General features: G+C 36.6%; 1 protein-coding gene and 1 pseudogene across 5 annotated transcripts in view; one reads left to right on the top strand and one right to left on the bottom strand.

Annotated features, from left to right (window-relative positions):
- NUDT9 (nudix hydrolase 9) overlaps positions 1-15,455 on the top strand; it is a 98,536-nt gene that overhangs the window by 22,803 nt on the left and 60,278 nt on the right. For 3 of the 5 annotated variants that reach the window (XR_005791582.1, XR_005791581.1, XM_040478715.1), the window contains exons 5-7: positions 3,365-3,476; positions 5,469-5,615; positions 7,137-7,221. Coding sequence is in view for 3 of the 5 variants with exons in the window: in XM_040478715.1 (XP_040334649.1) it covers positions 3,365-3,476; positions 5,469-5,615; positions 7,137-7,221 (344 nt within the window). In the remaining 2 variants the exon portion in view is untranslated. Of the gene's footprint in view, positions 1-3,364; positions 3,477-5,468; positions 5,616-7,136; positions 7,222-8,723; positions 9,632-14,024; positions 15,186-15,455 lie in introns of those variants that run through there. The other 2 variants (XM_040478710.1, XM_040478700.1) reach the window with 2 other exon arrangements.
- On the bottom strand, positions 12,311-12,465 carry LOC121040632 (uncharacterized; annotated as a pseudogene).

Below are 15,455 nucleotides of genomic sequence, written 5' to 3'. Positions count from 1 at the left end.
CCAAAGGGATTTTCATATGCTGAAGAAGACTCACAGGATCCAGGAGGCCTAGCTGTTGTCAGCTAGATCGTTTTCCCCTCTAGCAAAGAATTCACATTAAGACAGCAGGGAGTTCCTGGAGAAATGTTATACCCTACCTGCCTGAAGTATTTGTCAGTGGGCTGCAGGTTGTAAGGAAATTTAACTTTATCTGCCATTTCCTTCTGCCTTTGTTTCCCTCATTATTTGGTATTTACAATAAGGAACAAAAGAAGAAACTACTCTGCTTGGTAGTTCTTAAATGAGTGCCTTTGGGGTAAAATCTGAGAAGGTAAACAGGTTATGTGACCTTTTCACATCTTTCACATCTTTCACCTTCTCACACCCTCCTCTTACCCAATTAGTATAAACATTCTGTTTGTTTGATTTAAGCAGACAGTATGGTGATTAAGAGTGCAGATTCTGGAAGCAGATTGTCTGGGTTCAAATTTTGGTTTATACCACTTAGCTCTGCAGTCTTGGACAAGTTTAATCTACTCTGTGCTTCATTTTCCACATTTGTAAAATAAAGATAATAATGCAACTACTTTATAGGGTTGTTTTGAGACTTAAATGGGTAAATACATGAAAGACTTAACAGTATCAGGTACATAATAAGTGCTATAGAAATGGGCCTTAAGAAGTAAAAGTACCACGTCTACCTTCATTCCTGTTCTCAATCTTGTACCTGGATCATGGTGATGAGGTTTTGGGGTGATGGTGAGGTTCAGAACTCATGGCCAAGAAAGAATTCTTGAAGACATCTTTGGTGCAAAAAGATGATTTTATTAAAGCACAGGGACAGGACCTGTGGGCAGAAAGAGCTGCACTGGGGTTGTGAGGAGTGACTGGTTACATACTGTGGAGTTGAGGGAGGTAAAGACAAAAGGGAGGCCTCCAGAGGGACTTCAGTGTGCTAAAGAGGACTCCTAAGATACCTGAGGCCTTGCTGTTGTCAAGCTAAGCTTGTTTTCCCTCTAGTAAGGCATCAACATTATGACTGCAGGGGGTTCCTGGAGAAATGTTATACTCTGCATTTGCTTCAAGTATTTGTCAGTGGGCTGCAGGTTGCAGGTTATAAGGAAATTTAATTTTACCTGCCATTTCCTTCTTGCCTTTGTTCCCCACATCACTGTGGAGGGGAGGGTGATATTAGGGGCTCCAGGAAACTGAGTCTAGGTTTCAGAAGATTAGGATATTGATAAGATTGCCTTTTTCTTGTAATTTACTAAGGTATATGTAAACTGATAGAGACTCCTGTCCTGCATGACTGTGATCTCTAACCATTTGTTTTCTTTCTTTTCTTTTGTTCTTCGGCATCTAGGAGTGCCTGAGGAATACCACACATATCCCACTTGGGGGGGGGGGCAGGGTATGCCAGCTTGTACTTTGCTCTCTGCTTGCCTTATGCTTCCTCATCAGTGGTAACAGTCTTCTAGCCTCCAGTCTTGCTTTCTTCCCAACCAGCCTCCACACTTTTGTCAAAGTGAATGAGCTTTCTAAATACAAATTGCTTATGGTTTTACCCTGCTTAAAAATATTCTTTGGCTCTCTAAGCAGATGAATTTGATGAATTCTTTGCCTACTCATCTGGCCTCATCATCCTTCTTTCCCTCTGTGGTGCCCATGGTGCCAGACCCCACCTATAGATTCAGTTTCTTGAACATATTATTTTATACCTTTGTTTCTTGCTCATGTCATACCTATGTCTGGCATCCTTAAAAACAGATGCTGTCTTCTTGTACTAATTATTCTTTCATTTCTATTTACTGTCCTCATCAAATTGTCATTCTCTTATAATTTATTCACTTACATGTCTAGCTCCACCCCTAGACTATGAGCTCTTTCAGGGCAGGAATTATGGGTTAGATATGGTAGTCAACCACTATATAAAGAAATTTGGAAACTTATTTATTTATTTATTTATTTATTTATTTATTTATTTGCAGGAGGGGGGAGAACTATTTAAACTCATTTAATTTCATTGATTCTAATTCAAAGCAATGATTAGATCATAGGCTTTCTTTTTTGGTTTAGTACTAGAGGTTCAAAATCTTTTTCTTTGCCTAAGATAGTTTTAGAACAATTCTTAAAATTCGGTGTGGTGGGGGTAGAGAAGGGAAAGGGAGATGTATCAGCATCTCTGGGCAAGAGGCTATGGTTAGAAAAAGTGCATTCTTGGGGCGCCTGCCTGGCTCAGTTGGTAGAGCATGTGACTCTTGATCTCAGGGTTGTAAATTTGAGCCCCATGTTGGGTGTAGAGATTACTTAAAAATAAAACCTAAAAAAAATCTTTAAAAAAAAAGAAAAAGTTCATTCTAAAATTAACATAACCATGATACTTTTTTTTTTTTTTTAAGAGACCTTGCGTGCGGGACCGGGCCCCCCCCCGGGGGGGGGCGAGAGAGAGAGAGAAAATGAATGAATGAATCCAAAGCAGGCTCCACACTCAGTGTGGAGCCTGATGCAGGGCTTGATCCCATGCCCTGGGATCACGACTTGAGCTGAAATCAAGAGTCAGATGCTCAAACGACTAAGCCCACCCATGTGCCCCACTTTGATACTTTTTTAAAAACTAAAGGATAGAGTGAGGTTTTTGTGGTTTTTTTGTTTTTGTTGTTTTTTAAGAAAGGGCATAAAGATTGAGAAGCACTACTGTTGAGACCAGCTGAACTTGTATTGTGTAATCTGCATTGTGTAATCTCTGTTTTGATAACAGAGTGACCCATTAAAAGGAATTATTACCAGATCTCTTATATTAAAGTGATTCTTAAAAAGGATCCTTCGACTATGTTTTTAAGTTTTATGACCCATCCTCTAAATTCTGTTCTGCTTTTAAACTTTTTTGACAATTCTTTAATAAAAACTACTTATATTCTGAATTTTTATTACAGAGAATATCTTTTTTGGAAAGTAGACATCTGACTTGGTTTGTAACAGTGCTCAATACAGAATATTTCTTTTTTTTTTTTTAATGTTTGTTTATTTTTCAGAGAGAGAGACACACACACACACATGGCATGAGCGAGGGAGGGGCAGAGAGAGGGAGACACAGATCCAAAGCAGGCTTCAGGCTCTGAGCTGTCAGCACAGAGCCCAACACGGGGCTCAAACTCACGAACTGTGAGATCATGACTTGAGCCGAAATCGGACGCTTAACCAACTGAGCCACCCAGGCACCCCAGGATATTTCTAATACAAAATAATTTTTTTGGTAAAACTAGCTGAGAGGTGAATTTATAATACTCTTGTTATAAAGAAAAATACATCATTATAACTTTGTCTCAAGTTTGAGATAGATCCTTATTCTTCAAAATCCATTATGATTTTATATTACTATTTACAGGTGGAAAAGGGATAGAAGTGGAAATAAAATTACCCACCCTGTTTCTGGGAAAAACATCTTACAGTTTGTGGCAATAAAAAGGAAAGACTGTGGAGAATGGGCAATCCCAGGGGTAAGAATTAAAATTAAAGTTCTTTTTAGCTTCATTTACTGCAAGGTTATTGTATGTAGATCTTTATCCTCCATTTATTTTCCATTCCTTCACACTTCACTTAGTAATTCTTTTGTCATTTATCACTGCAATGAAGTCTGTCAATAGCAAGTGTAGGATAATACATCAAGGCTGTTAGAATTTGAGTCTAATTATAAAGCCATTGGAAAAGAACATGGACTTTGGAGTTAGACCTAGGCTTGTACGTTGGCCTTCCCACTTTGAGCTGAGAATACAGAATTCAGACACTTACCTTAAATTTTTAAAATTTTTATTTTTTAAGTAGTCTCTCCACCCAGTTTGGGGCTCTAAATCACACCACTGAGATTAAGAGTTGCTCTACTGACTGAGACAGCCAGGTGCCCCCTTTCTCTTTAAAATTTACATAATTATATCTACTTCATAGGATTAGTAGTGGTAGCATATAAAACACCTGGCATAAAGTAGATATTCATACATGTTGGGTCCCATCTCAGAACTCAACCCCTACTTCCAAGTCCAAGGTAAGACTGTTAGCATTGGTTTATTGAATTCTCATTAACTTTAGACATAAAAAAGATAATTCTTGTTACTTTTCCTTGTAGTTAAAAAAATTTTTTTTTAATGTGTATTTACTTTTGAGAGAGAGAGAGAGAGAGAGAGCGCGCGCGCGCGCGTGCAAGCTGGGGAGGGGCAGAAAGAGGGTGGGGACAGAGGATCTGAAGTGGAGGTAGAACTCACAAACTGTGAGATCATGATCTGAGCCGAAAGTCAGATGCTTAACCAACTGAGCCACCCAGGCACCCCTCCTTACAGTTTTTAAAATTTCTGTAGTATCATCAGGAACAGTTGTACCTTTGTTGAGTTCATTTCAGTGGTAAATTTGAAGTGGCTTTTTGAAATGTGTATGTGTGCAACAGAGGGTTTTATATTTTATGCCATATTGTGAAATGAAGATAATTTGAAAAGAGGATGATTCTTATACTGCTATCTGCAAGAATGGTTGTTTTTTTTCTTTGTAGGATAAAAATGGATTGGAAATAAAAATCCCAGGTGACTGTAATAAAAGCTTAGGTTAATTATTATGAGCCAAATTGTCAAACTTCACCCATGCTTAGTGTAAAACACGGTAATGATTTCATCGTAGGATTTTATATTTTTGTCATCTGAAATTCTGATCAGTAAGGAAGTGGTTGTCCCTGATGTCATATTGAAAACCATTCATCTAATCAGTATATTTTGAGATCTGTTTTTTGTCAGCTGATATATTAGACATTGAGAATATAACAGAGCAACATAAACATCCCTGTTTTCTTGGAGCTCACATACCAGTGGGGGAAACAGATAATATAAAATATGTTATTGTATGTTTAAAGGTATAAATATTAAGGAAAAAACTAAAGCAAAGAAGGAGACTAGGAAATGTTTGAGAGTTTGCAATTTGAGATTAGAGTGGTTATAAAAGGTCTGAGAAGGTAACATGTAAGCAAAGATTCGAAGAAGGTGAATGAGCGATGCATGTGGGTATCTAGGGAAAAGCATGTTGGACACAAGCAATAGCAGGTGCAAAGGCCTTAGGTGGGATTTGTTTGGCATGTCCTAGACACTGATTCAGGAGGTCAGTGTGGCTGGAATGGGATGGACAATGGGGAAATTTCGGCTTGCTATATTCCATCTTGCCTCCAGGCCTTCCTTCCTTAGCTTGAGTTTAGAAGATACCAGGAAAGGAGTCTTATTGGCTCAGTTTACTATTGGCTAACCTTGGACAAATTACTGCAAATACATGAGATACCCTGATTGGCTACTTCTACTAGAATCAAATGGTTTAGAGAAGAACATATCACAGGAGAATGGGAATCACGATTATGGCCAGGTAGAACAATGTGTCTACTGCATCACCCAGGAAATATTTGTTGAATGAATTAAAGCTTATTACTTTTTTTTTTTTTTTTTTTTAAATAATGTGGCTATTAGGGGATGGTGGACCCAGGAGAGAAGATTAGTGCTACACTGAAAAGAGAATTTGGTGAGGAAGCTCTCAACTCCTTACAGAAATCCAGTGCAGAAAAGAGAGAATTAGAGGAACAGTTGCACAAACTCTTCAGCCAGGAACATCTAGTGGTAAGAAATGGTGGTTCCCATGAAGGATTTTAGCCTCACGGATTAGTGAAAATTCCTTAAAAGTTCACCTGGAAATCTGATAGGTAAAACCTGTGTATTTGAAATACATATTCATAGAAACAAATTATAGATCTTCACTGTGAATAGATTTCTGCTTAAACTTTTATAGCCCAACTTTAGGTCAGTTACATTTATTAGAATACACTTTTTTCCTCTTAGTTTTTCTTTAGACTAGATGTGAGCCAACGTGACACTGAACACACCCATCCATCTGGAAACCTTTTAAAAAAACTTACATAAATTTAGCTCTTTTGAGAGTACGTTTACATTTTAAATTATGTTATTCAGAGTTTTTCTGGTTGATAACCATTTAAGTCTTATGTTTTGTCTACATACCCTTTGTGATTTAAAAAAAATCACCTTATAAAGTATATGTGTGCTGGTAATAAGGAAAAAGAGTTTCTTTTTTGCTGGCTTTTGTTTGAATTGCTTTGTTTTCTTTCTAGAATTAGGATTTCTTATTTATTTATGTTCAGTCTTTTGGGGTCACGTTTGTGTTAGATGGCTAGATCCAAATCTTTCCCTATATTAATAGCTTAAGTATTAGTCTTTACTAAATTTATTTATAGATCTTCTTTTTTAAACTAAAAAAATCTATCTTTGTATGTCTGAAACTATAATCACAGAAATTATATATATATATATATATAATATACTTATATATAATCACAGAAAAATATTTCTAGAGCCTTTAAAAAAGTCATATGGCCCAAATAAGACTGTTCTCAAATTATGAAATTAGAGTCTGAAGAGTTGAGGGTTTTGTGAATTTTAAAGCTGACCTTGAGAATACTTATCCTAGGAAATTTAAAACAAGCATGTGGAATGTTACATGAAAGTTTCTATGATACTTACATTTCACTTGTGAAAGGTGAAATAAGGAGTCACTTATTATCAAGGGGTTTTAAAATGGAGCTGAGAGGCCTTTAAGAAGGTGGGACTTCCTCACCAGGTGGAGCCCTGATCTTTTAAACTGGGCTAAACCGCAAATATTCCAAAGACTCTACACAAACACCTGCAACTTGCTACAAAAGGGACTTGCTTAGTGATAGCCTTAGCAACCAATTATATTCACTCAAGATTAGTTTTCTGCAGTAACACCAGTCAAAATTCTTTGAAAACAACTTATACAAGCATTCTCTTCCCATCTTAAAAACCTCTGACTTTGCTCCCTAGTGGGACACTGGGTTGCTACCCACATCTCTGTACTCAGATTTGCAGTTCTCTGATCATAAATAAATGCTTAATTATTGCCTCCTGACAATTTTAGGTTGGCACTTTTTTCTTATTGTAGTAAAAAAAACATGACATGTAATTTACCATCTTAACTTTATAATGTACAGTTAATTATATGCACACTGCTTTGTAATAGGATATTTACATTTCTGATGTAGCAGGCATCTGCTCCGCCCATTCGTGTTTGACTGTACACTTTTTTTGTCTGCTTCCTTTTAAAAATAGATATATAAAGGATATGTTGATGATCCTCGAAACACTGATAATGCATGGATGGAGACAGAAGCTGTGAACTACCATGATGAAACAGGTAAACTTGTGTTTATTAAACTGACTTGATAAGAGGCACTCTGGTATTTGTGGAATGAATTCTCATCAAAGAGCAATTTCCTTTTCTTTCTTTTTTTTTTTAAAGTTTATTTATTCTGAGAGAGAGCATGAGCAAGCAGGAGAGGGACAGAGAGAGAGGGGGAGAGAGAATCCCAAGCAGGCTCTGTGCTGTCAGCAAACCATGAGATCATGAAGAGCCAACACCAAGAGTCGGCTGCTTAACTGACTGAGCCACCCAGGTGCCTTTCTTCTTTTAGAAAGAGAGTGCAAGCAGGGGGAGAGACAGAGAGAGGGAGGGAGGGAGGGAGGCAGGGGATCTCAAGCAGGCTTCATGCTCAGCATGGAGCCCAATGACGGGCTCAGTCCTTCGACTCTGGGATCATGACCTGAACTGAAATCAAGAGTTGGCTCCTCGACTGAGCCTTCCAGGTGCCGCAGCATTTGCTTTTTTATTTTTTTTATTTTTTATTTTTTTTCAACGTTTATTTATTTTTGGGACAGAGAGAGACAGAGCATGAACGGGGGAGGGGCAGAGAGAGAGGGAGACACAGAATCGGAAACAGGCTCCAGGCTCTGGGCCATCAGCCCAGAGCCCGACGCGGGGCTCGAACTCACGGACCGCGAGATCGTGACCTGGCTGAAGTCGGACGCTTAACCGACTGCGCCACCCAGACGCCCCTGCATTTGCTTTTTTAAAAGCTCTTGATAAGCATTGCCAAATTGTCCTACAGAAATAGTCTATTTACATTCCCAACAGTGATTAAGAGCTTTATTTTTAATTTTTTTGATAATTATAAAGATTTTAATAAATATATTCATTTGTAAATATAAATATTTTCATTTATGATTTCTGGTTTGGTGTCATGGTTATTTATTTGGGGGGGGGGTGCAGGGGGAAGGGGCAGAGGGAGAGGGAGAAAGAGATTCCCAAGCAGGCTCCAAGTTATATGCCCAGAGCCTGATGCAGAGCTGGATCCCATGTTGTCTGTGCTATCAGTGAACCATGAGATCATGACCTGAGCTGAAACCAAGAGTCAGACACTTACCTGACTGAGCTGCTCAGGCACCCGCATGCTTATTTTAGAAAGGTCCACTTAAGAGTGTAAAATGAATTGCCAATAATTGTTTTTCTTTTTTTTTACATTTAAATCTCCAATCCCTCTAGAACTTGTTTTGATGTAAGTTTCATACTCATTTAATATGAACACTTTTTTTTTTTTTTTTTTAAAGCTAAAGCCAATATTCTTACTTTTTAAAGAGAAAAGCTTCCTTACTGGTGCCTCTACTTAAAATTTAGCAATGTGGTTAAAATTTGGGCATTTGGAAAATTTGGAAGCTTCTAGTTTTTAATTCCCTGGGGCACCTAATACAATAATGATTTAAATTGTTTTCAGTAAGAATACTTGAAGCTACAGAGTTATGTTGAAAAGGACATAAATAAATGAATTACTTTCTCTTGGTGATGTTGTGCTTTGGCAATAGGTGAGATAATGGATAACCTTACCCTAGAAGCTGGAGATGATGCTGGAAAAGTGAAATGGGTGGACATCAGTGATCAACTCCAGCTTTATGCCAGTCACTCTCAATTCATCAAACTCGTGGCAGAGAAACGAGATGCACACTGGAGTGAGAACTCTGATGCTGAGTGTCGCGGGTTGTAGCCTCATCTCTGTGTCAGCCAAGTGCAGAAGAGCACGTGCTGAAAAGAAGGCGGTACCACAGAGCTCATAGGATAGATAAGGGGGGCAGGCACGGTCACTTGGAAATTATTTCATTCACTTTCAAAACTGTTTGCATTTAGAAGGTTTTAATTAGAATAAAATTAGTAAATATGATGAAATGCAACACATAATTTTCTGCTTTCCAGTCAGAAGAAATATAAACAACATATTTTTTATGTATTCTATTTAAGCATTGTTTAAACCAAATCGAAACAGCTGATGCTCTTTGAAGAACCATAACCTGAATAAAGATAAATTTAGGGTCAGCCATTACTTCTGCCTTCCATGTTCTTTCTTTTCTTTTTTTCCTGTTGATCTAGGGTCTGAAGGATGTTTCTGGCATAAATATCAGGCTCCTTTAGGAGAACACTGCCAGTGTCTAACCTGTCTTTAAATTATTTGCTTTATGTGATCTTGTTGAAGCTGATTTAAAAAATGAAAACCTTGTTTTGACTTCAGAATTACCAGTTTATTGAGGAAATTTCAGTTTATTGAGGAAATTGATCTTGTTAATAAAGATCAATATCAATGAACAGCTCGTGTTCTCATTTTTTAAAAATTCTGAATTTAAAAATATGTCCTGGAAATTAGTAATTTAAATTGATGTATTTATTTCACTCTACTGTAACTGTATGTATCATAAATAAAGTAAAAATACATGTTCAGGGGCACCTGGGTGGCTCAGTTCGTTGTGTCCAACTCTTAATTTTGGCTCAGGTCATGATCCCAGGGTTGTAAGATCAAGCCCCATGTTGGGCTCCACACTCACCATGGAGCCTGCTTGGGATATTCATTCTCTCTCTCTCTTCCTCTGCCTCTCTCCTCCACCCATGCTTTCTCTAAGAAGTAAAATAAAAATAAAAATAGATGTTCAGAAAGGATTGAAATGAGAGAGGGAAGCCTTTGAGAGTTAAACATATTATTTGTTAGGAAGGGAATAAGGATTGGAATAGGTTTTTGAGAGGCCCACCGTTAACATTATAATTCCCAGATAAAGGAAAGAGTTGTTGATGTTCTAGATACTTAGGGAAGAAGAATGAAAATAATACTTGTCTTAGTGGGCATGTGTATCACATCCTGGCTAAGATATTTATTGAGAAAATCCCATGATATTTACTCCTGTCAACCTTGAGTAGGGACCATCATAATTCCGTCTTCATTCTAGTTGGGTTACAGATGGGGCATCTGAAGAAAAGGAGGTGTAAGGGATAGAGACATGGTGGTTTCCTTTTCTTCACATATTTGAAAAAGGTATTAGGCTTTTTCTGTAGCTTGAGAACAGAACTTGGGCTAATGTAAATCAAAAGTCCCCTCAACCCCTGCTAAATTTAGTGTCAAAGCTACTTTTACTTTGGTGGTAAACCTGAACTAAACTGACAGGAAGCTTTTTCCTCATTAGTGCGACTTGAGGTTTGCTGAGAAACATTAGAATGTTTGATTTCCAGATGCTGTTTCAGACCCCTCTGGAAGAGTTACAAGGTTTAAGTATGGTATTAATTTTCTAAAATCCATAAAATCCTGGTCCCTGGTATGTAATAAGGGACTTGTGCTTGACCAGGATGACCCGCTCACTAGCTGAGGGGTAGGATGGCCTTCTCCCAGAATCAGAGTTGGATTCTACTTTTACTGTTTGGCAGGAAGAGACTGCTTTTTCCTGGCACTGAATAGAATTTTTAAAGCTGCTTACAAAAGCTCTTGAGAAAGTTTGAGCAATTCCCTGAAGGTCAACATTTACTTACATCTAATAGTGTTGAAACATATAAATTGACATTAGAAAAGATAGTAGGTAATATTTTATTTCAAGAATGATTAAAGCACATGGTCTATTGATAATGAATGCTTCATGGCATTTTAGAGTTTTCTCTGGAACATTTCTAAAGTATGCAAAATTATAAAATAGAAGTAATCTTCTGATAAGTGTTATAAATATCCAGCATCATCTATAATAAGAAAAACCATATTAAAGTTTTAGTTGAAGACCTTTCTGGAGGAATATTTGCTCCTATATCATTAGGTGATATTGATGCCATATTTGCTTTTCTTATATTTTAGGTATAAGGAAGAATACTCTGAATACTTATCATCTAAAAATATTTTACTATTTAGTAAAATAGTAATAACAGATACCATTTACTGAGTATCTACATTATATCATGCAATCCTCACAACAATCCTATGAAGTTAGGTGGTATTATTTCCATTTCACAGGTGAAAATGATCCTTCTAAAGATTTTCCCAAGGTTATTCAGTAAGGGACAGAGCTGGGATTTGAATCCTGGTCTGCCAGGTTCCGAAACTTATTCTGTATTGTCTACTAAGGTCATGAAGCTTTGATGATTTGTTGTGTTAAGTCTGCAGTTTGGAAGATTATATATTATGTAAGCAGTACTCACATTAACAGTAACACACTTAATGGTTTATGACTTGACTTTAAGGTCACAACTGATTTAACTAGCATCACTGTAACTGTTTGCATAATTTGAACCCAAAGAGAATTTACTTGATAATATCTGAACCTAAGGATATGTGGTGGCAATTCGGTGTTTGTCTTGCCAGCATTTCAGACTCAAATGGAAGCATATGCTAAACTTGTATAGTAAGAACATAACAATCTAAAACCTGAATATTTGGCACTTGAAAATTCCAACCACTTTTAGAAGCTAAATGCTATATTTTCTTACAGTGTAAGAAACGGTGGTTGGTATTATTTTCTAACATATTTGTGAGGTTTTAATAAACTGATTTAAAAATACATCATTTGAAGGAAGCATTTATAATTTAAGTAGGCTAATTACTGCTTTCATCAGTATACCTTTCATCATGCTAATAATTTATCAATATGGATGTGACCTGAGACTATTAAACTCCTAAGATAAAAAAAAAATTAAATATATAGTACTTGAAAGATATTTCGAGATTTTACCAACCTTAGTATATAACTTCTGACATAGGAGGGAGAGAATTATCTCTGCCAAAATAAACAATACAGATTACAGTTATTATATGAAGGTATTCTTGCCATAATTTCTTCTTTGCTTCCACTCACATCTCCCATCTTATGGTCATTTTATTGCTGATGGGTTAGTATACAGTCATGTGTATTGGCAGATAGAAAATAACACGATCCTGTTACATCTTAATTGGTGATAAATTGAATCCTCAACTGGGTTTTTCTGCAACAAAGCACTTCGCTTCTCCCACTTGGCCTTTGATGGCCTGATAAGAGCATTTGATGTGGTAAATACTAAGTAAGCATTTGGGGGCAATGAAATGTATAAGGAGGAAAACGGGTGAAATCCAGTTTCTTTCTCAAAATTGGGACTCAGAATATTTTGACTCATTAGCTTCTCTCAAGGTAGATTAACATTAATTTATATATAATAATTTTGATTGACAATTCAGATATTTAAAAAAGGAATATATCTTTTGTATGTATTTTCAATTAGCAATAATCGTGCCTTGGATAAACCTCATTGGCTATGATACACCCACTGCACAAAGCTTATCTTTTGTATATATTTTAAAGTGAGAACAAACTTGGATGAGAATCAAAGAAGTCTCAAGATTTGTAGCCTCTCAATCCAGCAAGCTGATGCTTTGGTGTTAAGGAGATGTTTTGCCTTGCCTTGAAATGAGGCCATTTCTAGATTTGGTAGTTTCACAGCAGACTTTTCTCACTGCTTACTATGAATTGTCCATAAAACAAAAACAAGCTTGAGGAAAAATTTACTGTTTGAAATTTCTTAACATTGCATATACTTCGTAGGCTGAAATTTTGTCAAATACCATGGCATTATGAAAATACCTTTTTAGACCTTCAGAAATTCTGATCTAAATTGTTTAGAGTTTATAACTCAGGAGCTCTAATTTGGGTAAGTCAGTTGGGTTTGATTCTGCCATATATTTTTATAGTTGAGGAGAGTTATTCTTACCTTTCCTGATATTAAATGTCACTTGTTTTTATCAATATAATCATAGAAATAAAGTCTTACCCCAAAGAAGCCCTAAAAGATAAAAAAAAAAAAAAAAGACATTACCCTCAGTCCATTAAATAGGTTTATACTTTATAATAACTTAAAATTAATATGAGGGGCGCCTGGGTGGCTCAGTTGGTTAAGCGTCACACTTCCGCTCAGATCATGATCTCGTGGTTTGTGAGTCTGAGCCCCGCATCCGGCTCTGTGCTGACAGCTCAGAGCCTGGAACCTGCTTTAGATTCTGTGTCTCCCCTCTCTCTGCCCCTCCAGTGCTCATGCTTTGTCTGTGTCTCTCAATAATAAATAAACATTAAAATTAATATGAACTTAAAAAATTAAAAAAAAAAAAAAAAAAAAAGGGGGCGCCTGGGTGGCGCAGTCGGTTAAGCGTCCGACTTCAGCCAGGTCACGATCTCGCGCTCCGTGAGTTCGAGCCCTGCGTCGGGCTCTGGGCTGATGGCTCGGAGCCTGGAGCCTGTTTCCGATTCTGTGTCTCCCTCTCTCTCTGCCCCTCCCCCGTTCATGCTCTGTCTCTCTCTGTCCCAAAAATAAATAAACGTTGAAAAAAAAAATTAAAAAAAAAATTAATATGAACTTACCTCAAGTTCGTTCAGAATAGAAGTGATTAACTGAAAGAAGAAAAATCGATCAATGCTAGTGCTGTTAATGGGTTTATTTTCTAACATATTTGTAACTTAGCACACATATAAGCTAGAAGATTTTCTATATGAAAATTTGTTTTTATTGAAAAATGAGTTCCATTTTATTTAGAGGTTTATTTACATGATATAAGATTTTAAAATGAATGTGCAATATCTAGATTTAAATTCCCTTAATTCACAGAAATATTGTAATCGTATTTACTGTATCTAAAGAATAAAAACTTGAACAGTTAAGAAACTCACCGTGTACATATCCATGCAAGTGCTAGGTTTCTTGAAGTATGAAAATTCCCTATGTGAATGATACTTGACCCAAAATTTTAGGACAACTATAAATACTTGGCTTCAAGAGTTTGTTTACACAAGCGGTGTCACTGGAAAAGTATTGCTTTGTAGCTTCCACGGGTCCTTCTGTCGTAACAGACTGGCAGCTTGCTCAAGGAATTGACCAGTGAAAGAAAGTGAATCCCTTCGTATTTGTAGAGCTGTCCATCCCGGTGTGTATGCAAGAATATGTAAGTCAAACACTGTCCCAATGTTTGCTTAGGCAAGAACAATACCTGAAGTGGTTTTTGTTTCTTAAGGGTGACTCTTCCTGCTTTCTGACTTAACTAGGATTCCTGGGAGAATCCTGGGCTATGAAGGTATGGCAGTTCTAGAAGTTATTCTGTCAGAATTCGTTCCAGGATATAGGTTGTGGCTAAGAGTACTTCTAAAAATTTTCCAAAAAAGAAAGTATAAATAGGTATTAAGTGTCCAGATCTGGTAATGTGAATGAGTATCTGAGGAGTATATTTGCACTGGAAGAGACCTGGGAGGTAAACCGATACCTTTACCCAGGGTCACACAGCTAATTTAATTGTAAAAGAGATTTAAATCAAGAGAGAAATTAGAATCTAAGAGAGGTTTGAATCTAGGCTTTCCAACCACAGGCCAGTGCTCTTTCTGCAGGTTTTGATATAAAGGTGAACTTGCCAATTTTGTAATCGTTAATGATTAATCGTTGAAGGCAGTTTCCTAAAACATTTTTCGTTAGAAATATGCTAGAATTTTTATTGTCTGCCACTTGGAAATGGACTATAACATTGCTTAAACAGAGTGGATTATGGGAAGAGCACTACCACTTGAACTCAAGAGACTTAGGTTCTTACTGATTAGACTCAGAAGCTTGTTTGGTCTCAAGTTTCTGGGACACTTAAATATTCCTCAAGATGGTTGGCTTTAAATAGTCTCAAATCCTGAAAAATTTTATCTCCGTCACACGAATGATTTAGGCCTGAGTTTCTGACATTTTTACAAAATACTGCCATGTCCCTGATTCTAAGATACCAACAATTGTAAAATGTACCATTTTAAGTGATAGTATTTTAAAGAAAAAAGAAATCTTAGAATAAATGTATCTGTTGTGAGATGTGTCTTGATTTCAGAAAATGTTTAAGTATGAAAAGTATGTTTTTAGATACGGAAATGAAATTTTTCAGTGTTATCTTTTGTAACTCCATTCAAGTATTTCTCCTCTGTTTTCATGAACTAATATTCTGAATAACTTACTGTATCAATAAAGGGCCTTATTAAAAAATTGAATTGTGTGCCTTTCATCCAAAAAAAAAAAAGCAGCATTATCTATTGGAACTTAGCTTTGATAATCTTTAATGTATAATGTGTTTATGCTAATGCTTCATTAGTGAAGAAATAATCAAGTCTTTTTCATTTCTCCAAAAGGAATTTATTCTGTAAGTCTAAGTCTTTTGACTCTTCACTTTCACCCTCATCAGTGATGGAAAAGGTTGTTTTGTCAATTTATAGTTTGTATGAATTGAATAATGAATGTAGAACTGTTTGTTTGTAGAATGT

This window comes from Herpailurus yagouaroundi, unplaced genomic scaffold (genome assembly GCF_014898765.1).
Source record: "Herpailurus yagouaroundi ecotype Mexico unplaced genomic scaffold, PumYag 28, whole genome shotgun sequence".
NCBI classification, from domain to species: Eukaryota; Metazoa; Chordata; class Mammalia; order Carnivora; family Felidae; genus Herpailurus; species Herpailurus yagouaroundi.
This window is presented reverse-complemented; position numbering and strand designations above follow the sequence as displayed.